Source organism: Rutidosis leptorrhynchoides, chromosome 5 (genome assembly GCF_046630445.1).
Source record: "Rutidosis leptorrhynchoides isolate AG116_Rl617_1_P2 chromosome 5, CSIRO_AGI_Rlap_v1, whole genome shotgun sequence".
NCBI classification, from domain to species: Eukaryota; Viridiplantae; Streptophyta; class Magnoliopsida; order Asterales; family Asteraceae; genus Rutidosis; species Rutidosis leptorrhynchoides.
In genome coordinates, this window is record NC_092337.1 from 348,660,575 (window position 1) to 348,688,444 (window position 27,870).

Sequence of the window (27,870 nt, forward strand, 5' to 3'; positions counted from 1 at the left end):
CGTTTCTGGATGAAACAACTGAAATCTTGTGGTCCACCTTTATATACAGATTATGCGATACATTAAAACTATGAACTCACCAACCTTTGTGTTGACACTTGTTAGCATGTTTATTCTCAGGTTCTTAGAAGTCTTCCGCTGTTTACTTATACGTTAGACAAGCTATGTGCATGGAGTCATACATGTTTTATTCGAGAAAGCGTTGCATTCACAAATCATCACCATCTATCTTATTTTGACTGCATTGTCAACGGAAGTATTATTGTAAACTATTATATTACGGTGATTGTCTATATGTAGAAATCATCAGATGTCGAAAACCTTTGATTTAAATATTCATTGATGGTGTGCCTTTTAAAAAGAATGCAATGTTTACAAAACGTATCATATAAAGGTCAAATACCTCGCAATGAAACCAATGAATGACGTGTTCGTCCATATGAATTTGGAGTGATCGTCACAGTTGGTATCAGAGCGTTGGTCCTAGTGAACCAGGTCTTGTATGAGTGTGTCTAACTGATAGTTGTTAGGATGCATTAGTAAGTCTGGACTTCGACTGCGTCTGCATGTCAAAGGTTTTGCTTATCATTTCTTGTCAGAAATTACCTGTCTATCATCTTAAGTCTAAACGCGTCTTATTGCATAGATAGTGTATAGACAAAATTCATATCTTGGCATATCAATTACAGAAAACTTTTCCTGACACCTTCCGAAAATTTCTCCGTGATTTATGGAATTTGGTATTATATATACATATGTAAATTATGTATTGAAGAATACCAAACTAAATTCTATAATCTAATTCATATCAAAAATCATCTCCCTAATTATACAAGATGGATCTTGTATCTAGTTCAAATTCCTTAAACTCCGACAGCTATTCCGATATGGATATTCACCTGAATTCCGAAGACAGTGTAACCGGAATGGATCAGCCAATCAGCCATCACCTATTCTGGATGAATTGGGGATGGGTTCGTAGCCTGCTTAGTCATTGGAGACAAGAAGAAGGTGATCCCTTCCATTCACCACATTGCCCTCTTGGCGAAGAACCTGAAGCACTTACCGGCGAACCTATTCGAGACACCATTTTCTCTCTCATTTCCAGAGTGTCTCGTTACGATTATATATTATCTCAAATTCTAGATCTTATTCGTTCACTCGTCCGAACCGACAATCACCCCGGTGTAATAGAAGAAGTCAACGAGCTTCGCGCTAGGGTAGTGGCTTTGGAGAATGTGGTGCAAAGGTTACAAGCAGCAGCAGCAGCACCGGCAGCAACAGTACCACCATCAGCAACACCAACAGTACCATCACCACCACCAATAACAACATCCGCATCCCACACCTCAACATCACAATCTGTACCTTGAACATCAACGTCATACGCACCATAGATACCAAGGAATACCAACAACAACAAACGATGAAGTATTGATTCATAACTTCATCAAAGAAATATTTTGCAGAGAATATGTAGTTTCTAAAAGTTTTAGAGATTATATATTCTAGTCCTAGTCGAAAACCAGATGAGATTAATATTATGTTAACTCATTAAATCCATGATTACATCTAAGGAAAATATATATGTAGGTATATTTTCATAAAGATTGTAATTAAGAAAATTCTTTTGTACAAACTGTTAATGGTGAGAATATTTTAACGGGTAGGTAATACCCGAGAGATATATAAATTCACAATTAATATGTTACATTCTTCGATTCTGATTCAACAAATCATCAACTATACTCACTACTTTCACAACAATATATATTCTTTTATAAAAATCAAAGCAACCATCCCCATCCAAATTTGATTACATATTCTGACACAACATAATCCAAGTCAAGATTTAACAAGTGACATCATTCTTAGATCTCTACATCTTTCAAAGCTATACTTTGACTTCAAAACTGTGAAAGATCCTTTAGCATTGTTATTACCGAAAATAATCTTGCAATCCCTGTTCAAAGTATCCAGTTTTACCACACTTCCAACCAGTCAACTTCGACTTTTCAGATTAGCCTTATTATAACCTTGACATATACGTTCTTGTTACTGGGGAACCTTTCATGTTCCACCACATTAGCAGTAAATTTACCAACAACTTCATTGATCCCTGACCTTCCGAAAAATCATTATACTCATTGAAACCCTATCATGTACTCATCCACATCTTGTAACGGTAATTGCCATACCAACTACCGGGAATTAGCAATCAGTATTTCGAATTTCGCAGCAATTCTACGCCAACATTTATATATATACATATAATGTCCATCTCCTAGACTTACTTACTTCTAATGTGAAGTTTCTGAAAAACATCCCAAACTGCGAAACTAGTTCTCCGAACTTTGGAAAAATGCTGATGAAGCAGCAAAAACTGTGAACGACTTTAATAGTCGAAAGTTTAATGATAAAGAGTAGTGTGTTGAAAAAGCACAGAAAAAGAGAAAGTTTGGTGTTGGAAAACGGATTGAGCAAACCATGAAGGAAGCTGTGGACAAATCACAAAGACGAAATCTACCTTCAAAGAATCCAAATGATTCAGTATCTGCTGAAGTCATTAACGAATACCTTGCTCTTGACTCAAAATCTGTTACGAACAAATCTTCTTCATCATCTTTCGATATTAGAAATTCTAAGATATCATCGTATCTTTCATTATAAATATCCTCAATATTTCTGAAGATTCTTTCATAACTATTCTTATCTGAAATCATTTATCTCTTCGCGATATCAATATTACATTAGAAAGGAAACTGTCTTAGTTTCTAAATTCTGAAAAGTTCATATTTAAAATATGAATGTTTTTGAAGTAGTGTTGGGAACTGAAGCATGAGTTAGTATAATATAATGACACTTGATCAACGTGATTATATTACAATAAGTCATGCTGAGTTTTTTTAAATGGAACGTGATGCTTCACAGATCATAACGTCATCATGTGCCATGTTACACGACTTTTGTATTCTAGTTAACCTATAAACATTTCAAGAAAATATTTTTCTTGATGATTCGGTCTTTTCCGGATATTCTGGTAATTTGACAAATCAAGATCGTGCCATTACGATTACCTTCTCAAAACATTAACTATGTTCATCCAAAACTCCATACCTACAAATTCTGGACCATTAGTCGGGAAGGAAAAACGAAAGCATGGAGCTCCTAAATATAAGGGAAAATATAAAGCCTGACAACAAAACATATATTACAAACCGTGTATATCAATGCGTATAGCAATATAAAGACACGGGAGAATGAAAAATACTATAACCCCAAGGTAATAGTAGAAGAAAATAACTTCCTCTGGTGGCATATGAAAAAGAAGAATGAAGGATACGATAGCCAAGAAAATATCAAGAATCAGAACTGGATTAAGCATTTCACAATCTTTTAGAAGTATGAAATAAGGAAGAAGATGTAGGAGTGGTGAAAATAATGAAACGGAAGTGGTTAATTTATAGCGAAATATCAGACATAGCAATCGAGGCAGATTACGCATTTAACCAAAGGAAATCCTAACTTCCGCAATTACCGAAGAATCAAATCTTATTTAGATTATGAAGATTTTCTATTTCTTAAATTCCGGAAATCAATCGTTACTACGTCAAGAGTTAAATGACCAAAACACTCAAGTGTATAAGTTACAATTCTAGTGGTATAGTTTATGGATAATCTAAGACTATATTTTGTCAAATGTACGAATCACGAAATGTAAAATACAAGTTTTCTCAGTGTACGAAAGGACGCTCGAAAAACCGGAACCGGGACATAAGTCGAGTGACGACGTACGACTTATCGGAACGAAAATTACAAGTCAACTATGCACGTGAATTTAATATAATATATAATTAATTATATAAATTAAATATATTATAAATATAATTAATTAATATGTCGACGAACAAACAAACAAAGGAACCAGGCTGGACACAGCTGGCCATGCGATCGCATGGCCTAGTGCCCTTCAAACCATGCGATCGCATGGAGGGGAAAATCAGGCCACATCTATAAAACACGATCGAATTCATTCTGTTGTGCACCACTTCTTCTTCTATTATTTCCTCCGTATTAATATACATATTATTATTATTATTATTATTATTATTATTATTATTATTATTATTATTATTATTATTATTATTATTATTATTTTTATTATTATTATTATTATTATTATTATTATTATTATTATTATTATTATTATTATTATTATTATATTATTATTAAGATTAATATTATTACTATTAATTATTATTATTAGTAGTATTATTATACATAAAATACTACGATGAAGTCATGAGCGTGTCACTTTCAAAATGGGTTTTCAAGCGGGATAGAGCTAAGAAAATTATGGGTTATAGCTACGGAGGTTATGGGTAATGTACGTGGGTATTATTGGCAAATCAAACCTAGTGTTTATCATCTATGTTGCGTCTACGTACTTTCCTGCAATATTGAATCACAATATTGATACGTGAGCATTCATATCTTATCTTTTATATATTAAATATGTATCCATGTCTAGTGCTCGAGTATATATATTTATACATGCTTGTATGCTAAATTTCGTCGTTAAACAGTTTATAATGAATCACGAATTAAATACATATATTACTGGTAAAAGGTATATGATATACATGTTTTTGGAAAGCTGGCGAAAAATCAATAACTTTTCATTTAGATATCGAACAGTTTCGATGAACGGATTAAAAGATATGATCAACTGAATTATGATTGACGTTAATTGAAATTGCTTTTGAATCTGCAATTAAGATTTAAACAACTTGTTTACGAGATTGATAAATTGAATTTTTGAATATTACCAACCGAGTAAATGAATCCTTATATAAAGTACGTCTCGTTTTGTTGAACAATTGTCAAAATTGAATGTTTTATCATGTTTTAAAGCCTTATAAAAACTATAGACTAATTTTACAAGAATTGGAAAACTATGTGAAATGTTAAAATGTTTCGATTGCCATGATCATTCAACTATAGTATTAAGTCAGAATGACTTTTTGAAATGACTTTTGATAAACTTTTGTATGTTGATCTCGAGCATTAGGATTGTGATATACTATGACCTGACCTAGCTTGATAGATATTTATTGACCAACATATGTTCTCTAGGTTAAGATCTACGGTTATTTGGTAATCCGAGTTTCGATCACATTTTGGTGAACGACTTTATATGCTGCTAAGGTGAGTTTCATTTGCTCCCTTTTTAAATGCTTTTGCAATCTATATTTTTGGGCTGAGAATACATGCACTTTATTTTAAACGCAATGGATACAAGTACAAACTAAATTCTACACCGAGTTTGAACCGAAAATCCCTTAGCTTTGGTAACTAGTAACTGCCGGTTATAAGAACTGGTGGGCGCGAGTAGTTATATATGGATCCATAGGGCTTGACATCCCCGTATGTTCCAGGTATAGAAACCCTAGCCTGAACTATAAAACAGACGTATGCTATTTGAGTTTAGTACACGTTGGTTTGCGTGTATTGTACATGTTGGTTGCATGTATGTTAAAACAGGGGTATTTATTATAAAGACGTTAAAGTTTAGTTACCAGGGTGCTCAATCTTGTAGAATATTTTGATAAACGTTTCTGGATGAAACAACTGAAATCTTGTGATCCACCTTTATATACAGATTATGCGATACATTAAAACTATGAACTCACCAACCTTTATGTTGACACTTGTTAGCATGTTTATTCTCAGGTTCCTAGAAGTCTTCCGCTGTTTGCTTATACGTTAGACAAGCTATGTGCATGGAGTCATACATGTTTTATTCGAGAAAGCGTTGCATTCACAAATCATCACCATCTATCTTATTTTGACTGCATTGTCAACGGAAGTATTATCGTAAACTATTATATTACGGTGATTGTCTATATGTAAAAATCATCAGATGTCGAAAACCTTTGACTTAAATATTCATTTATGGTGTGCATTTTAAAAAGAATGCAATGTTTACAAAACGTATCATATAGAAGTCAAACACCTCGCAATGAAATCAATGAATTACGTGTTCGTCCATATGGATTTGGAGCGACCGTCACAACTCAGAAGTCAGAACCCAAAATAAATATAAAAAACTTCTAGACAATGTTAAAATGACAACTTTTCAAGAGTTAAAAATGTAAAATCATTATTTTAATAAAAAAAATTAAACAAACTTCAACCAAATATTTAACCGGTCATATCTTCCCGCTCCTCACGCGTTAAATTTTTCCGACTTCATCATACAACTCGAAATAATTTTACAAACACAATGCATGTGACTATACGCGAAACAGACGTTTTTAAAAAAAACGATAAACACTTCGGTCTATCCTTTATACATATATATACACGTATAATAAGCAACTCAAGTTAACTAAATCATATCGATGGTCCCGATTTCCTTTTTTACTCAAACTTCCTAGCGTTAAAAACTCACATGTCATTAGGTGTACTAGGTACCAACCACGTATATTCAAACACATACGTAGCAAAACGTTTTTAATTCTATATTCACATAACGTTACGTTAACTATGGATTTGTAACACGAAAGGCCCCGCAACATCGGGCCGCTTTTACTAGTTATGTATTTAATATGGAACAACGTAACGTCTAAACTTTTCAAAAAATTGGGCAATATAACGAAAAATAATAAACGGCTTAAAATATTTGAAACATTCACATATACAGAGAATCACACCTCCACAGGTTTGACCAGTTGACCGTACAGTCACACACCACCGCCTCCATCACGCCGGAGCTCCGAAGAAGATACCTAAACACACACCACTGTCCTGGTGATATGCCCTACCAATTTATAATAATTATTTTCAATTTAATCATTTATTCATAGTTTATAAAAAATATACTCCGTGTATGATTATACATAAATTCATGATTTAATCAATATCGTGATGAAATCGTTACAATTTGTATAAATTAATTAAACGTCAATTTGTTTTTGTTTGGATAATTTAATTCTAATTGTTTGATTTTCGTTGGCATGTTTATTAGGTCAGCAAAGTGTACTTAGTTTCTGTTATTTTTCAAATGCAACACAAAACGACACTCAATTTAGTATGTTAGATTTGTAATATGAAGAAGAAAGCGTGTGATAGTGGTAATAGTAGTGATAATGTTGGTGGTGATTTGAAGCAAAAGGAGAGGCACATTGTTTCATGGACTAAAGAGGTTTAATTTATCTTCTCTGATTGAGTTATTTATTATTTAATTTATTAAGATTGAGATTTTGTGTTATGATTGTGATATATGGTGTACTAATTGTGGTTTCAGGAGGATGATATTTTGAGGGAACAAATCGGTGTTCATGGAACTAATAAGTATGATTTTATTTACTAAATTTTCTCAATGGTTGTCTTTATTCGGTTAAAATACGTTGAAATCATAGTTTCATTGAATATTTATAAATTCGTAATGTAACTAATCTCGTGATGAAATCGTAATAATATGTATAAATTGAGTAAACGTCAAGTTTGGCTGATCAATTAACGAGTGTTATATGCAGTTGGGCGATTATTGCGTCCAAGTTTGAGGATAAAAGTACAAGGCAATGTAGAAGAAGGTATATTGGAATATATTTGTTCCCTTGATTCATTCTATGTTAGTGTTGATGCATTTGATTTGTCTTAACGGAATCACTATGCGTATGAGATTGATAGTGAGGTGGAATGGGAACGGGAATGGGAACGGGAATGGGAATCATTCCCAATTTTCAAAATCCGGACCCCTTAAACAAACACCTTATATCATATCTCGTCATTCTCATTGCCATTTGATACATATTAAAACCCTTAAGCTTAATCCAAACACACTTTAAAATGTATGGATACTAATTTTGGGCAAAGTTATAAAACTGTCATTGCAATGCAATGCAGATGGTGTACTTATTTGAATTCTAATTATAAAAGAGGAGGATGGTCACCTGAGGAAGATACACTTTTATGCGAGGTAAAGTTGTACGATAATCTTTTTTATATATTGGTAGTTGGCAGTTTGTGCTGCAAATCAAGAAAATATAACTACGTCAATGTGATTATCTGATATCTGTAAATAAACCGCAGGCCCAAAAGAAGTTTGGCAACAGATGGACTGAGATTGCTAAAGTGGTTACAGGCAGGTAAATAACGTTCTATTCGAATACGAATTTGGCGTTGAATAAAGTAATTTGAGTTCTATTGTTTCCGTATGTAATACAGGACCGATAATGCTGTTAAGAACCGGTTTTCTGTCATATGTAAAAGGAGAGCACAGGATGAAGCCTTAAATAAAGAAAACAGTTCTGTTGATGTGAACACCAACAACAAAAGAGTCATGTTAAATAACAGAAATAATAAATTTGAAAATGGAGAAACTTTGGTGCATCCTATGAAGACAAGGTATATTGGGTGTAAAAATTTTTACTTAATAGAAAAGAAATCAAGTTTCTACTTAAGGTTGCATAAATCGCTACTCGGGAGCACTCGATCACGACTTTTTGGGGAGTATTCGGAAACTCGGGGGGTACTCGGATGTTGACAAAGTTTGACTTTGACCGAGTTTGACCGAATTTCACATGATTTTCCGAGTAATCCTGAGTTTTGACCAAGTTTTGGTCAAGTTTGACTGATTTTGACCGAGTACTCGCTAAGTTACAAAAAACGAGTACTCGGCGAGTACGCGCCGAGTAATTTCGAGCTCTGCAACCATGTTATACTTGTTATCTTAATACTATTGTTTAAATTTAGTAGGAAACATATTGCTTCTACACCAGATGATTGTAATCTAGATGAAGGATTGGTTAAGGAAAGCATAAATACGGACCAGCAACTAAGACGACCTCCTTTGACTGTACTTCTGCAGAAGAGCCATAAAACCGGCACTTCAGCTGCCCAGGTTCATGCCAACACTAATAAGGCCCCCGTCGATGGTAACGTTTTAGTTCTTGACTGTGCTTTAGCTTAAAGAGATGCTAACATTGTTGTATAAGTTAGCGGAGTCGGCCGACGTGTCGATTTGGAAACTAGCCCGTCCTGACTTACCCAAAACAAAAACGCCTTAAAAGTTGGTCAACACTAAAAAGTCGGGTGAAAGTCGGGCTGAGTCGGTCAAAGTCAAAGTTAGGTAAAAAATTTACTCGTATACTTTTTAAAATTAGATTTTGTGCCACGTGTGTTTATATTTTGTGTTTGATATATTTATGTGTAATACATATATATATATATATATATATATAGGGGCAGGATCAATGGGGAAGTAACCAATCGGGGGAAGCGGGGGGAAGCAAAAAAAAAAATTTTCGTTTTTTTTTTGAAATTTTTTTTTTTTCCGGCAGCAAGATCACACAAAAATATGAACATTTAGAAGAGACACTTCGTGATGAATGTTATTATTTAGGCGGAAAAACGATCGACAAAAATAACATTCAAGATAATATTGTTCGTGAAGAATATGAACGTTTTTTTTTTTTTCATGTTTTGTGAAGTAAAATTTAGCCCGATTTAGGGTTTAGGGTTTAGGGTTTGGTGTTTTGGGTTTATGAATAAACCCTAAACACCAAACCCTAAACCCTAAACCCTAAACCCTAAACCCTAAACCCTAAACCCTAAACCCTAAACTCTAAACTCTAAACCGTTCGTGTTAAAAACTCAATCTAAATCCTAAATCTAAACCCTAAATCTAAACCCTAAACCCTAAATTTCTAAACCCTAATATCTAAACCCTAATATCTAAACCCCAATAGCTAAAATCTCAAAATACGCTCGAAAAACACGATAATTGTAATATATTACTTCTTCGAGCGTTTTTCCGCCAAAATAAAAACATTTATCACAAAGTGTCTCTACTAAATGGTCATATTTTCATCTCATCTATAATGTTCGTGAACAAAGTTTTTTCAAAAAACGAAAAAAAAAAAGTTTTTGCTTCCCCCCGCTTCTCCCCGAATGGTTACTTCCCTCTTGATCCTACCACTATATATATATATATATATATATATATATATATATATATATATATATATATATATTACACATAAATATATATATATTACACACACACACACACACACACACACACACACACACATATATATATATATATATATATATATATATATATATATATATATATATATATATATATATATCAAACACAAAATATACTATAGTCAACTTTGGTCAATGCCCAACTCATCCCCGTCTCGTCCCCGATTCGACCTACTCGTCCCTCCAAGTTCCCGACCGACTCGTCCCCAACTTGCGACTTTTACAACCTTGTTTCTATCTCTGATTTGAGCTATAATCATTCAGTTGGATGAATACTTGCACATGTTTTTTGGTGTCTTATAGAAGCAAGTATTGTAAAAATTGTTGCAGAAACATGCTTGAAGAAGGAGGATCCAAAAATCGTTGCAACGGCACAGGATGATCAATGTGATGTTAAACCGGTACTATCTGAACCAATACACACTAGTAGTCTTAAACTTATGGATGATATAAATATTGGAGAATGTGATGCTGCAACAAATCAAGGTGAGTTATATTGCTATCTACTTCTTTCAACTGTCATAGCCCGAAAAGAAGATATTCATTCTGTTTGTGTTACAGATATTTTATCATCTTGCTACAAATTCAAAAATGATGTAGGAGGTGTATGTCCCTTACCAAACTCAGAGTTTAATTCACCGATTCAAGTAACCCCATTGTTTAGATCAATGGCACAACGAATTCCAAGCCCACAATTTTCAGAAAGTGTGAGTTCTTGTTACTATTTGTTTGTAATAATCTGCAACATACAATATTTTAATTTCTGATACTATTTTAATCACTGTTGTAAAAGTCGGCCGACGCGTCGGTTTGTGAACTAGCTTGTCCCGACTCGCCCAAAACATCTTAAAAGTCGGTCAACGTTAAAAAGTTGGCTAAAATGTTGGTTCAAAGTCCGTCGGCCGAGTCGGGTCAGTGTCGATCAATGTCAGTCAAAGTCGAAGTTATGTCAAACTTTTTATATTTTTAAAGATTAGATATTGTCATATATCTATTTTCTAAAAAATATTTATGTGTTATGTTTGATATAGTTATGTGTAATATATAATAAATGTTTAATTAATTAATTAATTTATTACTAAAGGTCAACGTTGGTCAACGCCCGACTCGTCCTCGTCTCGACCGACTATTTCCTACAAGATCCAGACCGACTTGTCCCCCGGCGCGCGACTTTTACAACTTTGATCTTAATATATGGTGTAGTAGGTAAATTATACGGGGATTAATATTTGTAGTTATAAATCATGCGAGATAAGAAGAGACTTTTAAATCTACTAATTTAATACTGGAACAACCATGCTCGTTTGACCCGTTGAACACATCACCTTTTCCTTTTAAGTACGTCTTTTGAATTTGAACCGTTTGGCTCTTTAGAGATGAAAGCATAACCTGAATCGTCCCAATTATAGTAATTGGGTTGAAATTGCCACTTCTATATCTGCCAAAAAATTCAAATAGGAGAAGCTTGATAGGGGCAGATTGGAAGGTCCATCCTGTTCAAGATCAGAAATAAAAACAAAGGGGCCTTAGTTTTAAATTAATGTGAATCATAATCCTATTACCTACAAAATAAATTATACATAATGGTTTGAGAAAAAGCTGAACTGACCCGATTGATCCGTTTTTTTATCGTTTTTCAGGAGAAGAGCTTTTTACTGAAAACACTTGGAATAAAATCGACAACTGGAACTTCACAATCCCCATCTTGCAAAAAGGCCCTTCTCCACTGCCTCTAAACCCAAAATCGTTCGATAAGGATCTGCTTGCAAGCTACGAATGTGCTCGTACATTGTAGTATTTCAAGCAGATCTAATAACCCTTTCATTTTTGATAACCGCCTTCTTATTCTTTTAGTGTGTGTATTTTTTCGGGGGAGTTTAAATTCCGGTATTTGAATTCCCCTATAACAACTTTTGGCCTCAAAGTATGCCAAATGCTGTATAGAATATATTTTGTGTTTGAGAGTGTAACTATACATCAGCACATAGCTGATCATGGCCCCAGTTATATTATACACCTAATAAGAGTGTGTGTGGGGGTAGTAGAATTATAAAAGAGTGTGAAGGAGTATCAGAATCAAGATGCTGATTTGTGTACTCCTGTTCTTTGTTTGTTTTGGTGTGTGTAGAGGTTTGTTTGTTTGGTAAACTTCAATTTAAATACTCGATTGTTGTGTGCAAAAGATTTTGTTTTTTTGCTATTTTGACAACGAAAATTGGAATGTTGGGTTGTGAACTTACCTGTAGTTGATGAATGGGTGCCTCAGAATTGAAAAGTTATCCCTTGTACATGTGTTTCATGTTCTCACCCTTAAATTCTAAGTGAAAAAATGTGGTTTTGGTCAAGCATGTTGATGAGGAGGATGAATAAAAGTAGAAATTTAAAATAATAAAATGAACCATGATGTGAAAGTTACTTAAGCATAAAGGTTATTTAAAGTAAACGATGTAATTGGGCAATATTCTGTTAAAGTGGTTAAAGGGTGCAAGAATGAAAGAGAAACATTATTAAAAAGCTATGGTCAACTATATTATTTGTCTTTTTAAGTCTAAAGCATTCCTTTTGCTTTGTTTTATTTTTACTAACTTATTGGGCCCTAGTCAATGTTTCTTTGTAACTGGCATTACTATGAGCTATTGCTTATTGTAAGCTGTGATTAATACGTTGTTCATTTCACAACTTTCGAAAAACTTACGGACATATAGCGGTGAGTGGGACTTATCTACTCAATTACGCATAATATCATGTAACTTTTTTTTATTTTTCTAATTTTCTGTTAATCATAGGGCTATAAGGCTATTGGCCTGACTGGTATTGAAATCACCAGTTCATGTTTACAGGTGAACGTTTATAATCGTAGAAAATTCCTGTAAAGGCGTGAGTTTGTCTTTTTAAAACAATAAATTTCTTTTGTTTACTTTTATTTGACTTGTTTTATTTTATATGTAAAATTTAAAATAATTGTGAAAAAAAAAAAATACAACTACAACACTACAGGATTTACAAACAGATTGTATGTTGAAATACTAGGTATAATTGTTCCTATTCACGTGTAAACTGATAAGTGTATGAAAAAACATTTTATTTAGGTACCAAGCGGAGATATAAAAGAACACTCTCCAAAGAATACCGACCACATATTACACAAGGTTAAAGCCCTTTACGGGACCATCTGTGTTCAACTTCAAAATAGGAGCCCATTTGATCAAAACCATTATAGTACTTGCGGAGTATTACACGCAAATTTAATGCTTGAACAGGCAAGAACGATCTAGCGCTTAGAAAATGCAAGTTTGATCGAGAATTGGATAGGACAGAAAGACAAGCAAGCCCACAAAGGTACGTGTCTAAAGCGTTCAGAGAGACCATGGCATCGCCTTATCCTCTTAGTTCAAAGGCCAAAACAAGCCGAATCCTGAAATTTACACTTGTTCACCTGTGTCGGTTTGGGGTACGGTCAGTTCACCGGGAGGATCGCCCTCCCAATTCGAAGTTTTTTCCTGGAAGTTTCAACCTTGTTGACTATGACAACAGTCGCGACTATAAACAGACTCGCGACCATGGCAAGGCGGTACGCTCTGCTCTCTCGCGACCCCTACTCTAATCAAAAGACTAAAGGCCCCTACTGAAGATTCAAAGGGCGAGCACTGCATCGTCTAACCAGTTATCCTGTGACTATTTCCTAGCACTCTATAATATGCTACCTAGATCACTAGACTATGATAATTATATAAAATTTCAGGGGATTATATGGACACATCAACAACACTACTCAATCTCACAAATATAAAGATTCCCACAACTATAAGATCCCATATTCCCATAAATATAAAGTATCCCACAACTATAATGTCTGGAGATATAATATGTATACAATTTTCTTCTATCCTAGAGTAAAAGGGAATATTTTGTTCACCCGAAAGGGAAATAGTTTCTTCACCCGAAGGTAAAAAGGTGCTCCCCTTCTACCCGAGTGCAGAGACTTGGAAGGACCTCCGGCTAATATGGACTCCTTGTCTTAAACCCATTACACATATATAAAAGCAAACACATGTATGTGTAAGTTTCTTGAGTTAAAAGTAACCAGCATTGTATAAAGATTGATCATTATATTTCAACTATTAAGAGGGTTCAATGTAATGAAATCTAACATGATCCACACATACGATCTAACCAACTGCAACCTTTTCAACCTTCTAAATCACCACAGAACCCAGTAAACCCACAATTTCTATATCCAAATGTTATAAAAACCAACATAATCATTCAAAACTGTATACAACACTTCAAACCATCTTCTTCCTCTTCTGCACTTTCTGCCATTTGAGGTAAATCTGGTACGACAATCCACTAAACACCATAACCACACTCCCCCATTGCTTTCTAGACAACGGATTGCCACTAAGTAACGATGACACCACAATGCTCACAAACTTTCGGGTTGTTGTAATGGTAGTGTTTGTTAACGAACCGAATCTGCTAATCGTAAAAAATATGAAGTTTTGGCCAATTGCACCACATAAACAGTAGTATAGTATATCCCATGCGGCTTCGGGATGTTGCTTACAGAATTCAACTGCTTGGTAACCACTTGCTTGTGGCCAACCGAACATGAAAACGAAATTGTAAATAGTACCCCATAAATTCATCCCTAGCATTATATCCCATGCACCTGTCTTTGGATACCTAAATGATGAACATACACAATTATTAGATGTCACAGATTGTAATCTATGATGTCTTTTGTTAAAATTTTACACATTTAGTGATTTTAACAGCAACACAAGCAAACACAACGACTTACTCCCTTCGTCCCAATTTAGTAGTTTACATACAAAAAAAAAAAAAAAAAAAAAACAGTTTAAGAAAAAAGTCATTATTACACTGTACTTTCTTTTTTGACATGCATAAAGTAAGGGTATAAAAGAACTTGACCTAATTAGTGGACTATTAATTCGAGAGAACCCAAAAAGGAAAACTAGACTATTAAATTGGGACGGAGGAAGTAATATATAACGAGTGTCTTCAAGAATTTATAAAGTTTTCTGTAATGTCTTATTTATACTTTGTAGAGTTGCTATATGTGTGTCCATACTTCCTATATTAATAAAATTTACAAGGGTAAATCTATTAACCCCAAAAGAATAAGTTTTCTATGGCCAGATGTATTTACTATATAACTTGCTATAAATAAAGATTCAATAAATAAAGCACATTGATTAATTACCTTGCTGAGATTGAATCTTGAGTTGCATTTGTGAAACCATCAAATGCCAAATTTAGAAAACACAACCCGTATCCAAGTGGAGCATTAGGATGAGCCAGCTTGCTTAACGACTTTGAGCTAGTCTGAAAATACACAATAATATAATATAATTTGGATGAGAATGAAAAAGAACATCAGACTTAAAATAAAATAAAATAAAATAAAATACATTCAACAGACTTAGAGGAAGATAAAACAAGCACTACGATTGCATTTTCCGGAGTCATTTGTTACTCACCTTTGCTAGTGCAAATGCAGACACACCACCGGCTACAAGAAGAGTACAAAGATACTCGGGGAATGTATATCTTATACCATAAACTAGTGTTCCCATCAGCATCACTGCATAAAAAAAAAACATATTATATATATAATCACATCCACATCAGCATCAATTCATAGCGGCAGAATACTATATATAATAAACTGTGCATTCTACACAAGCTGAAACTTACCCGGAATCATTTTTGAGGATTTTGCCAGGACCTGCAAGTAATAATAAAACAAATCAGTTCCAAAATTACCACATTGAAATTTTTAAACAAGAGTCAGCACGCAATAAACAATGCAGATTTGTACCGAAACAATCAAAGTCATACTTAATAGGTAAAGATACTACTGAATCATATAAATACCTGAGCAGGATAACTTATGTATTTTAAAGCTTCAATCCCCATAGCGGGACCGATAGTATTTGTCACACCGGCACTCCAATAACTCCACCAAGGAGCACGTCCAGTAGCACCACTAGGCCACAGCTTTATCACTATTTAACAAACAACAAATATCAATCATCATTTTCTTTGATCGTGTCCTAAATGAGAAGAAAGTTAACGAAAAAATAATACATGAGACACTTACTCACGAATGACCATATTAGACAAACGGCACTTTGTGCCAAGTTTAAAAATGCCAGGTGTTCAAACCTCTCCTTGTCAGGACCAAATCGTTTAGTAGACCTGAAATTTCATATAAAAGTTTTCAATAAATGATCAGTCAATTACCAGGCAGGATTTATTGGCGTCTTGACTGCCGTTTAGAGCCTAAATTGAATTTCAGGCAGGATTTAAAACCCATGGATATTTGATTCTACCATTTTCATGGCGTCTCAATTTTATTTTACTATTTTTTTTAAATTTCCTACTTATTGGCCGGAGGTACGAATAGAGAGAGGAATGACTTTCTCTACTTTTGAGAGAGTTTTCAATCTGGGTGAACAAATGACTTGTTTTTATTCTATGGGAAGGATTGTCTACATCTCACCTCCCCATACCACTAATGTGGTATTGGGTTTTGTTGTTGTTGTATAAGTCAATTACCACTACAACCTTAAAAAACTATATACAGATATACTCGATCGATTCTATCAAAGGAAGGTAAAAATTGCTAATGTTCATAAACCACATTATGTTTGATTTATGCACACTAAATGTTTATTAATCAAGCACATTAACCTGCATAAAACCAACTCAATGACAACAAAATGTGAATTTACAACTCATAAATCAGTGATGACCTAAACATGATTATTGTGTTAGTTAGGTCTACACCAAATCCACCATACTCCAAATTATTCTACTCCGTAACAACTTACAAAACATATAATTTCATTTAACTACAAATTGAAATGAAATTCATTTAACTACAAATTGTATTGAAATTAATTTAACTACAAATTGAATTGAAATTTTGAAACATTTTTAAATATCATTTCCACATAAACTGTATAAGGCAAGTTATTTGATAAGGATGATATATGAAATACTTACACTGTCTCTTGAAGAACGCCTTGATATATATAAGCAGACCAAATACCGGCGACGCAAAATGTGAGTTGCAGAACACGGCGCAAACCGACGCCGTGAGATTCCATCGCCGTTGGAATGTTGAGATCCGGCAAAAATCTTCAATTATCCGGCGATTAGTTACCTCAATCACAAACGAAGTCGCGATTTCAAGCGATGATGTAACTGAAAACTGAAACGATTTAAAGTTTTATTTAAGCAGAATTTATGAATTATAATTTAAATTTAATTTAATTATTAATTTCTTGCAAGTTGTTAGTTCGAGACTTCGAGTATTTGGAAGTAGAGATGTAAAATGGTTGCTACGTTGGATTTCACATGTGGAAGCGTCTGATTGGTTTATTGACTTCAAACTGTGATTTTATTGGCTGTGGAAACGTGTGTGACGTGGTCTAGCTATCAATTTATTTGCAGTGAGGTCCCTATTTTTTTGCATATTGGATAATGTTACCCTCAAGTTAGCATCCGACAAATCTAACCAGTGTATATAACCTCGATGCCGTCATCCATCACATATCTATTTGATCCGATCTATTAAGATGGATATGAATATTGATACGGATGATATACGCGACTCCGGACAAAAGCAAAAAGAAGATTTAAAACCACACAACATCATCTAAGCTCTCAAAAAACCAAAAAAATGAATATTAGTGAATAACTATGAGACTTCAAAAATAAAACCTGTGAATCCACATGTAATAATGAAGACTGTTCATCTTTAACAACATCCACACTCTTTATATTATTATTAATAGTAAATCGCTCACACCATTTAAGATTTTCTCGATGCCTCATATCTTTCGTGTTTTTTCTTCCCCAAATGTAATTAAAGAAATAGTGTTTAAATTTCAATAAAACATCTACTTTTTACGGCGAAAACGAGATGTCGTATGATCATCATCTAACCCGCTTTATTTTTCGTTAATAAGAAGTACTCCCTCCGTCCCAATTTAATAGTCCACGGACAAAAGGGTACGCAGTTTTAGGAAATCTCACTAACTTCATTTCTCCACCAATGAAATATCTTCTCTCTCCAGATTCACCAATCAAATATCTTCTTTCCTTTCTATTTATGAAAGTGGACTATTAATTTGAGAAATCCCAAAATAAAAAAACATGACTATCTAATTGGGACGGAGGTAGTAATATAATTATTTTAAACAAATTTTGTTTGTGCCTTTAATCCAATATAATTACTCAAAGTTTCTCTTTTAAGCTCATATTTGTTGGGATATAAAGAATCACGATCTATTAGTTTGCGATACATTTACCACGTTAGCAGAATCCCAGACAACTCTACATTCGAAATAGAAGTTTTCACCTAATGATGCGCATAGCTGAACATCCATTGCGCAACATCCTAATGGCGCGCATAGCCTCGCAATAGTCGCGCAAGTTCGTGATGATGCGCATAATGCACTTGAGTTGCATAAAAGTTCTGGCGGGACGAATTGGACGACGATTGCGCAATATAAGCATGGTGCCACTGAGATTGCGTATACAGGGTGAAAAGTGTACAATGGTGACACTAAAACAAAAGGGTGATGATATTTTCACTCTTCTAATTGATAAATCCACTTAAAATACCTAATATACCCTTAAATGATGTATCGCACAGATTTTACTTTATAATTTATTTGAGGGTATTATTGGAAGATGGTAGGAAATATGTGTGGATCTATCATTTTTGAATTTGGAAATATCACTCACCAAAACAAAAAGGACACTGTGGCAGGTTGGTACGATCCTAACACTGCATAACGGCTGAATAAGGACAGCGGGGCGTAAGGGGGAAACACTAAGATAATGGCAGCACCTTTTGCAGCTTTATGAAATAAAATGACAAGAACAAAACAGCGTACCACTAACATGTCTCTTTGTCCCATACGTGGCACTAAGGGACAAAAACTCACATGTATAAATAGATGTAACTTGAGCCGAAATAATCATCGTCTTCACACACCCAAAAATCACTCTCAATTGTATTATCCTCTTAATACACAATCTACACATACTAACTCGCGCAACCAGAATAGTCACTCAACACTCCTTGCGGTTTCAGGTAACGTTATCATAACAAAACCCTAACACCGCCCCTGAGCCATCACTTCCGGCTTACCCGAATGATGGTGGGTCATGTTTAACCACCCTTTATGTGATCATTTTCTCGTATGAGGGTTACTCACGGTGCTCCGGACCGGAGAGTTAAACTCAAGGGACCCTTAAATCTCCTTTATTTGTTGATCTTGCATTGAACGAACCCCTTGGACTATTTTATGTTTGATCAAATGGCGCCATCTGTGAAACTCTTAGTTAAAAGGTTCTGTTAAAATCTCTTTCCTTAAAAGTTCATTACATTCAGGTATTCTTTTTTGTGTGTGTTTCAGCCCTAGGTAGTTAAAGCGTAGCGAAAAGGAGATGACGAACCAGCTTGAAGTCTCAAAGGTAATTCTAGCACGACCTTAGGCGCCACCAGTCTCCAAATCTGCGGATACCCGAACAAGTAGCTGCGCAAGTGTGTTGTCAACAGGAGCTACTCTCCCTCCTTCCCCATAAACTCTGGCGCAAGGGTTCAAGACTCCAGAAACTACGCGACCTATACCATGGGCAGGAAACACCACCTACGTAGGGACTATCCTTATCTACACTAGTGCATCTGGATCGTCGGTGCAAGACACCACCGTTGCGTTCACGAGTATTGACTCGCGCACACCCACCACACCTGCAAGCGCGTTAGAAGCTCTAAAAAACTAGATTTCGACACACAGGAATTGAACATCCAGAGTACTCAACAGAACTTGGGGTTGTATCAGATGGCGCCGCCTACAGAATCGTGCCTAACCCCAACAGTTTATATGCCGCAGCAGACACCTGCCCTTGCAACGTTGAATCCTGCGTCAAGCACTCAGACACTTGAAGAGCGCGCCCAAAACCAGGCTAACTTGATTTACTCACTAATGAAGGTTACGTCAGATGGCATAGTTAAGGAATTCGAGCAACCACGAAAAGCAGAGCAAATGGTCAGAAACCTATATGCAGGAATGAAGGGAATCAATGTCAAGCCAACATTTGAAACAGCGCCTACTTTTGAAAAGTTTGCGGCTCACATACTAAACTACATTGCTTCAACGCTACTCATAATCCCGATCACATTGGGATACTATGATGGACTTTCAGATCCTGATAACTTTTTGCAGAAGAACGAAGGCATAGCTCGCAATCAAAGATGAGCTGATGAAACCAAGTGCGCAAAGTTCTCTCCCCTCCTTGAGGGCGTAGCGCGCCAATGGTTCAACAACTTACATGCGCCCCTCATCACTTTCTAAAATGATATGAGAGAGCACTTCTTGCTTAATTTTCACAATATGAGGGCATCCAGAAGGACGCACGTCGAATGTCATGATATCAAACAAGGGTGTGGAGAGTCTATGGGACAGTTCATTGATAGGTACAGCCGGGAGGTGGCACGTATTCCTAATTTGGCAGAATCACAGAAGGTATCAGGATTCATTCATGAAATCTGCAGAGAGTGACATTTACAGTTATGGAAAAAGCTGTGGAAGAGGCCACCAGAGACGTTAGCAGAAACGATCAGAGAAGCGCAAGAACATTTGCGCGCAGCTGAAGATATCGTACTCTCTTCAGTACGGGAATATTCATGGAAGGCGCGATGACCATGACTCGCCTAGAGGAGGTTCGGTACCCACACAACTCTCTCAGAGGATACCAAGATGCGGGTCCCTATCAGCACATCAATGACAACCATCGTGGGCACACCCACTGACATCATGACAGTAACAATCAACGAAACCAGAATAGGGAAAACAACCAAACGCTCATAAAAAATTTGGCGAAAAGTCTTAAGGAAATCCTTACAACAGAACCAATATCTCAGACCTTTAGTCGACCTGCGCATGTCGGAATATGCAAGGCGCGACAAATCTAAATTCTGTGATTTCAATGTGACTACGGTCATGAAACTAACAGATGTAAAGCTCTAACCAATAAGATGGTCACGTGTTTGAAGCGAGGGGAGCTTCAACACTTGAAGGAACATAAGGAGAAATCACGCAAAGAGGAATATGATGAAGACAAGGTAAAGGGGAAAGATAAAGTGATTCATGTTTTCAAAAAAGAACGTGCTGTAACAAAGCTAAGACCTACACACTCATGGGAAATTTTGCAGGTCTCTTTCCCATCTGTTGGAGATCAGGGAGCCAAGTGCGATCTCATCGTGATTGGTGGATATCTACCCTAGTGCGGACTCGTAATCAAGCGTTTCTTTGTGGACACTGGAAGCAACGCTAATATCATGTCTGAACATTGTTACAAGAAACTCTCGTGTAAGCTCAGGCCCAGTTCAAAGCCGTCAAGTGAAAGATTTCAGGGACTCTCTGTAACGACCCTGGATTTTCCAACGTTATTTGTTAATAATTATTATTATTAATACTTGTGACTTATTAAATGTATTGTTTATATACGCTTACTTGTTACCGCGATTAACTTTGATTGCCCGAAACGTCTTTGTGACACGCGTACATTACATGAATAATACTTTCAAATATTATTTACATTCATGATTAATTTCTATTAATCATTTTTAATTAATTATGACTACTAGTTAATTACTTGGGCTATAATTGGATTAACTTGTTAGTTACTTGAACTTGGACCTTGATTAATGTTAGTGGACTTAAGAGCCCACCCTACTCACCCTAATGGACTTATTAGCCCATTACCCATGTAAGTATTACTTTAGGATTAACCTAGATGAATAAACTTAGTAAGAATCTAGTTACCACTTACTTGCACCTTACCCTCATGCATGCACCCTTAATTACCAAACCTTGAGTCAAAGAGCATACAAGACTTAGTGGACATCCTCCTCCCCCATTGGTGATGGGAACCTCACGGCCATAGTGGCCTTGGAGGTTGTTTTTGGTTTCAAACTTTGACTACCTATTATTACCATTCTACCTCTCCACTTTTACACACACTTACTAGCATTTTTCTCTCAAACTTCTTCTCTCATTCTAGCTCTCTACTTGTAAGTATCTTAAGCATTTTTCTTCTCTTCTTTCCTTGCAAAAACCGAACACACACACACACACACACATAATCATCATCATCACTTATTTTATGTTGTTGACTAGTTACTTGTTCATTGTTGTTATTTTGTTACATGTCTTTGTTAGTTATTACTAATTAGTTATCAAGAATCAAACTCTTTAGTTTATTCTTCATTTTATCTTGTATTTACAAGAATATGCAAGAACAAAACTCTCTAGTTTATGTTCTACATATTATATGTTACAAGAAAGAAAGTCCATGTGTTGTAAGTCATACTTGTGTTCATGAAGTAAACTTAAAAGTTTACTTTCTAAAGATCAAGACTTAGGCTTGAATCTTTAAAAGTATGAAACCCATGAACTTACTACTTGTGTAATTAGTTTATTTCCTCATTTGTTCATCTTTTAAAAATCGTGATTTTGGTTGTAGATGGTCAAGTGTTACAAGTTAACTTTGATCTCATTTTTCTTGAACTAAAGATTAACTTTAAAAAGTTCAAGAACATAGAATTAACTTAATAACTTTAGATCAAGACTTTTGGGTCTTGGATCTTCAAGATCAAACTAAGAACTACATTCTACAACTTAAGATCTTGATTAGTTAGTTTACTTTTAAGTTTGTAGTTCAATAATACTTTTATATTTCATGCATGTGTTAAATCTAAGACTTTGATGTAACTTTGGTTCATTAAAACACTTGCAACACTTAAATGAGTTGTGCTACATATCTTAGACTTACACAAGTGTTATGATGGTCAAACCTTGGTGAAAATGATGCAAACACATCAACGAATTGTACACTTGAAGCTATATGCATCAAGGATGAGAACCGTGATAAGCATCGAGCACCAAGAACCACCGGAACCTACTGACCCTTCTGTTTTCTGTATTCTGGGTCTGATCAGCACGATCTGGGCTACTGTAACTGTGATATTCAGATATCTCTGTTCGAGTAGATAACTTTTCATTTAAGACTCGTCTTAATCCGAGTTACGGTTTAGGATTTATGGCCCTCCGATCGTCACTAGGTCCTTTTAACGTTGTGCGGAAAATTCTGACCTACTCGCACTTAAACCGTCGCCACGGTCAAACGAAGATGAGTTTGCTTCTGGAATTTTTACCACAACTAAAGGACTCATATACGGATCCATGGCCACTAGTCTCACCTTATTTCAGTAGGTATAGAGGCCGTGGTGACTGATCAAATTCAGCCTTTGTTTTAAACTTCTTTCATAAACGAAACTTACTTTACACCTTTTGTTTGATGATGAATGATGATGACCTTTAAGACCTAATTTACTTACTTCTAAACCTTTTGGGATGATTTACTGACTTAGTAATATTTTACTTTGGTTGAGGACCTTTTGGACAAACGTACTTGCTTACTTCCCGACTCGACTTTACCGCTACTTTATCATTGTGAGTTATAGCATCCCTTTTTACTTTAACTATTTGGGACTGAAAATACATGCGCATTTTATGTTTTACATACTAAGCACGAGTACTTAAAACTTATATATGTGTGGGTTATACAACGGCATAAACATTCCCTTTAGCTTGGTAACGTTTAGTCATTGGTTTTTGAACCGGTGAACGCGAATCTTAGATATGGATCCACAGGGTTTAACATCCCCACTCGGGCTAGTCGCGCTAGCATTTAACGAGTGATTAATACTTCGTAATCATACGCACTTGCCAAGTGTACTTTCAGGGGGTATAAATGTTAAGTTAGTTACCAAGTGCCCACGGTTAAGCATATACTTTATCATACTGTTTTGAAACGCTCTTTGTAGCACTGAAATCTCGTGGCCTACCTTACATTACTGTTATACTTAAACTATAGCTCACCAACCGTTGTGTTGACATTTTTAAGCATGTTTTCTCAGGTGCCTAAGCTTGCTTCCGCTGTGTTACTAGACTTGCTGCAGACACCCGCTGCTCTAGAGATGTCAACAGCATGAAACACCTTATCTTGCATTCAAACTATATTACTTTTAAAACTATGATTTGTAATAACCTAAGGGTCACATACATTTATTCATGTTTGCTATTCGTACAAGCATACTGTTAATGTAAAACGTTTGATGTCGGTTATGGCATCACCTTTTTATCGTGAATGCAACTTCTTTTGAAACAGCATATAGTACTTAACCTTGTAATGATCCCGTTGTTGATGATTCGTACACGACGGTTTTGTACGGGGCATCACATTTGGTATCAGAGTGTTGGTTGTAGGGAATTAGGTTGCATTAGTGAATCTAAGACCGACCCGAGTAGGATTCACTAATAGGATTAATCTACAACTTGCTACTTTACGTGCTTATGTTGAACTTACTGCATGATGTTGCTTACTTTTACTGCTATATGACATATACTGCTACTTGCTTTCACCACTGCATGATATTACTTGCTTCCGATTGCATGCTACTTCTGTACGATTTGCTGTTATTGCCATGCTATTTAATGTTATACATGATTTAAACTGTTGGCCTGATACGTGCTTGGTTTATGACTTACTGACATGGGAAATTTATTTTTCTTTGTTCAGATGTCGGATACTCCACCTGCTATCATTTTGGGCAGTTCAGACTCATCAGCCACCTCACCTGCTGCTGCTGCCGACACACCGATCCCGCTACCCACTAGTGATCCAGGCGCTTCATCCTCCGGAGCTAGCAGCCATGCGCCAGCCCCAGTGGTTACTGCTAACGGAACCCAGGACCCTCCAGAGATTCCAACTCCATCTGCCCCCGGACCCTCAGGATCACAGCCCCGCTCCGGTGAGATTGTGATTCCTGCGGAATTCGGGGAAGGACCGTTCCGTAACCGGTATCGCCATTGGTGCCGACGCGCTCCTGACGGAAGTCTCGTGCCTATTCCACCCTTCAGATATCGACAGATAATGGCCGCCCGAGGAGAGCCAGTACAGCCACCCGTGCAGCCACCTCCACACGATTCAGATGATCCTTCATCCGACGACTCATCCACAGATGACTCTAGTGACGATGACTCCGACGAGGAGGAACTTGATGATGCATCTGTTCAGACACCCTCCACCCCGCTGAAGAAGCGGTATCGTTTCGACGGTACCATTATTCCGGGGATCAACGGAGGACGAGCATTCACTGACGCATTTGGTCGGCGTCGTAGGTTTACCGCCCGTAAGCGGCTTGTGCCGTATCCTGCTGACCCCTTCATCCGTAAGCCTTACCGCCTCGCAGCCTCTATTTCTGGAGCTGGACCGTCTGCACCACCTGCACCACCTACACCTCCAGCACCGCCTGCCCCACCATCTCCCACTGTCGAAGAATTGACAAAGGAGGTGGAAATCCTCCGAGCTCGGGTTACTGAGCTCGAGGACCAGCTGTCTCATGTATTGGACATCCTACACCTACCATCCCCGTAGGGATTTTGTAGTAGATTTCATTATGTAATCAAGTTGTAGTTTTATGTTTCTCTTATGTATTGTACGAACTTATACGGATGTATGCAACTTATTATTATTAATGAATGGAAACTTTGTGTTGTTTACTTTTTGCACAAGTGTTCTATTTACGTTACCGTATCATGGTTTTGTGGTATTTATATCTAATTGCGTTGCTTATCAACATGTGTTGTGCTGTTTTCATGTTGATTGTTATATACTATATTATTACATATTGCATGCTGAATTTTGACTCGAGTCAAAAATTTTGTTTAGAACGTCATGGCTAACGGTCGATCCACACCTACTGCTGCTCAAATTGAAGAGATGATCCAGGAACGTGTAGCCGCAGCACTTGCGGAAATGCAACCACAAGTTCAAGCAGTTAATCAGCCCAACCGTGATGGGTGTACTTACAAGGAATTCCAGAGCTGTAAACCACATAACTTCAGCGGAACTGAGGGGCCTGTTGGTCTCACAAGATGGTTTGAAAAGCTTGAATCAGTATTCTGAGTCAGCAACTGTTCCGAGTCCAACAAAACCAAATTTGCTTCCTGCACGCTATCTGATGGTGCCCTCACGTGGTGGAACACCATGGCACAGGCACAAGGTATTGATGAGGCGTATGCTACGCCATGGGAGGAGTTCAAAGCAGCTATGATTGATGAGTATTGTCCGAGAACAGAGATACAAAAGATGGAAATGGAGTTTATGCAATTGAAAGCTATTAGCAACGATCTCGATGGTTACAATCGGAGGTTTCTTGAGTTAGCTCTTATGTGTCCTACCATGGTCACCCCGAAATTCAAGCGTATGGAGAGATACTTTTGGGGACTCCCTAAGTCCATCAAGGGTAATGTCACCTCGTCCAAGCCACCGAATGTTCCCGAAGTAATGCGCATGGCGCATACACTCATGAATCAAATTCTCATCGATGAACCGGAGAAGTCCAAGTCTGAAGTGGGTAGTAGTGACAAGCGAAAGTGGGATAACAGTAAGGGGAGGACCTATGATCAAACCCCCGCTAAGAGACACAACAATGGTGGAAACCCCAACCCCGGCACAAGCTCCAACCAGAACTACAAAGGTACCTTACCGCAATGCAAGAGGTGTTACAAACACCACACTAGGTATTGTAATGTTGTTTGTGAGAAGTGCCAACGGTCTGGGCATATAGGCAAGGATTGCAAGGTCACTACTTTGAATGCAAGGGCGAACCCCACCAGGCCGAAGAAGTGCTACGGATGCGAAAAGACGGGTCACTTCAGGAATGAGTGTCCCGACAAGCGAAAAGACGACGGATCACCGCGAGGTAGAGCTTTTAATGTTAATGCAAGGGATGCACGCGAGAACCCTGAATTGGTGACAGGTATATTCACTATCAATAATCTTTTAGCTTCTGTCCTATTTGATACTGGTGCCGATAGAAGTTATGTATGCAGACACTTTTGCGATAAGATAAATTGGTCGTTAGTTCCTTTAAAAGAAAGTATGCTTGTCGAGGTAGCCAACGGTAAACTTGAAAAAGGTTGACCAAATTGGCCGAGGAGCTATTATTATTATAGCTGGTGCGGATTTCGAAATTAACTTGATACCTATCAAACTGGGAAGTTTTGACGTGATCGTCGGTATGGATTGGTTGACCAAAGTAAGGGCCGATATTATTTGTGGAGATAAAGCTCTCTGTATACCACAAGGAGATGGCGAACCACTGGTTATTTATGGAGAGAGATGTACCTCGAAGCTGAACCTCATCAGTTGCGTGAAAGCGCAAAAGATCATGAAGAAGGGACGTCTTGCTGTTCTAGCACATGTGAAAATGGTAGAAACCGAGGTGAAGAGTGTGAATGACGTACGGATTGTGAACGAGTTTCCTGATGTCTTTCCAGAGGAGTTACCTGGATTACCGCCACCGAGAGCAGTAGAGTTTCAGATTGACTTAGTGCCAGGAGCTGTACCTGTATCTCGCGCACCTTATCGACTCGCACCTTCAGAGATGCAAGAGTTACAAAGCCAACTACAAGAACTACTAGACCAAGGATTCATTCATCCAAGCTCTTCGCTGTGGGGCGCACCTGTTTTGTTTGTGAAGAAGAAGGATGGATCCTTCTGTATGTGTATCGACTACCGTGAACTCAATAAATTGACGATCAAGAATCGGTATCCTCTCCCACGAATTGATGATCTTTTTGATCAGCTGCAAGGATCGAGCGTTTACTCAAAGATCGATTTGTGATCCGGTTA

General features: G+C 36.6%; 2 protein-coding genes across 2 annotated transcripts; one reads left to right on the top strand and one right to left on the bottom strand.

Annotated features, from left to right (window-relative positions):
* Positions 1 to 6,693: 6,693 nt before the first annotated feature.
* LOC139850472 (transcription factor MYB124-like) lies at positions 6,694 to 12,274 on the top strand. The gene is made up of 11 exons (XM_071840042.1): positions 6,694 to 6,813; positions 7,031 to 7,207; positions 7,310 to 7,356; positions 7,542 to 7,598; positions 7,912 to 7,984; positions 8,098 to 8,153; positions 8,233 to 8,412; positions 8,764 to 8,942; positions 10,390 to 10,545; positions 10,621 to 10,766; positions 11,700 to 12,274. The coding sequence occupies exons 2-11, from the start codon at positions 7,112 to 7,114 to the stop codon at positions 11,793 to 11,795; spliced, it is 1,086 nt and encodes a 361-aa protein (XP_071696143.1). The 5' UTR covers positions 6,694 to 6,813; positions 7,031 to 7,111; the 3' UTR covers positions 11,796 to 12,274.
* Positions 12,275 to 14,133: 1,859 nt separating this feature from the next.
* LOC139847525 (UDP-galactose/UDP-glucose transporter 3) lies at positions 14,134 to 17,386 on the bottom strand. The gene is made up of 7 exons (XM_071837207.1): positions 17,095 to 17,386; positions 16,187 to 16,284; positions 15,961 to 16,091; positions 15,781 to 15,811; positions 15,564 to 15,667; positions 15,287 to 15,408; positions 14,134 to 14,745 (listed from the first exon to the last, which is right to left on the bottom strand). The coding sequence occupies exons 1-7, from the start codon at positions 17,196 to 17,198 to the stop codon at positions 14,346 to 14,348; spliced, it is 990 nt and encodes a 329-aa protein (XP_071693308.1). The 5' UTR covers positions 17,199 to 17,386; the 3' UTR covers positions 14,134 to 14,345.
* Between the last annotated feature and the right edge of the window lie 10,484 nt (positions 17,387 to 27,870).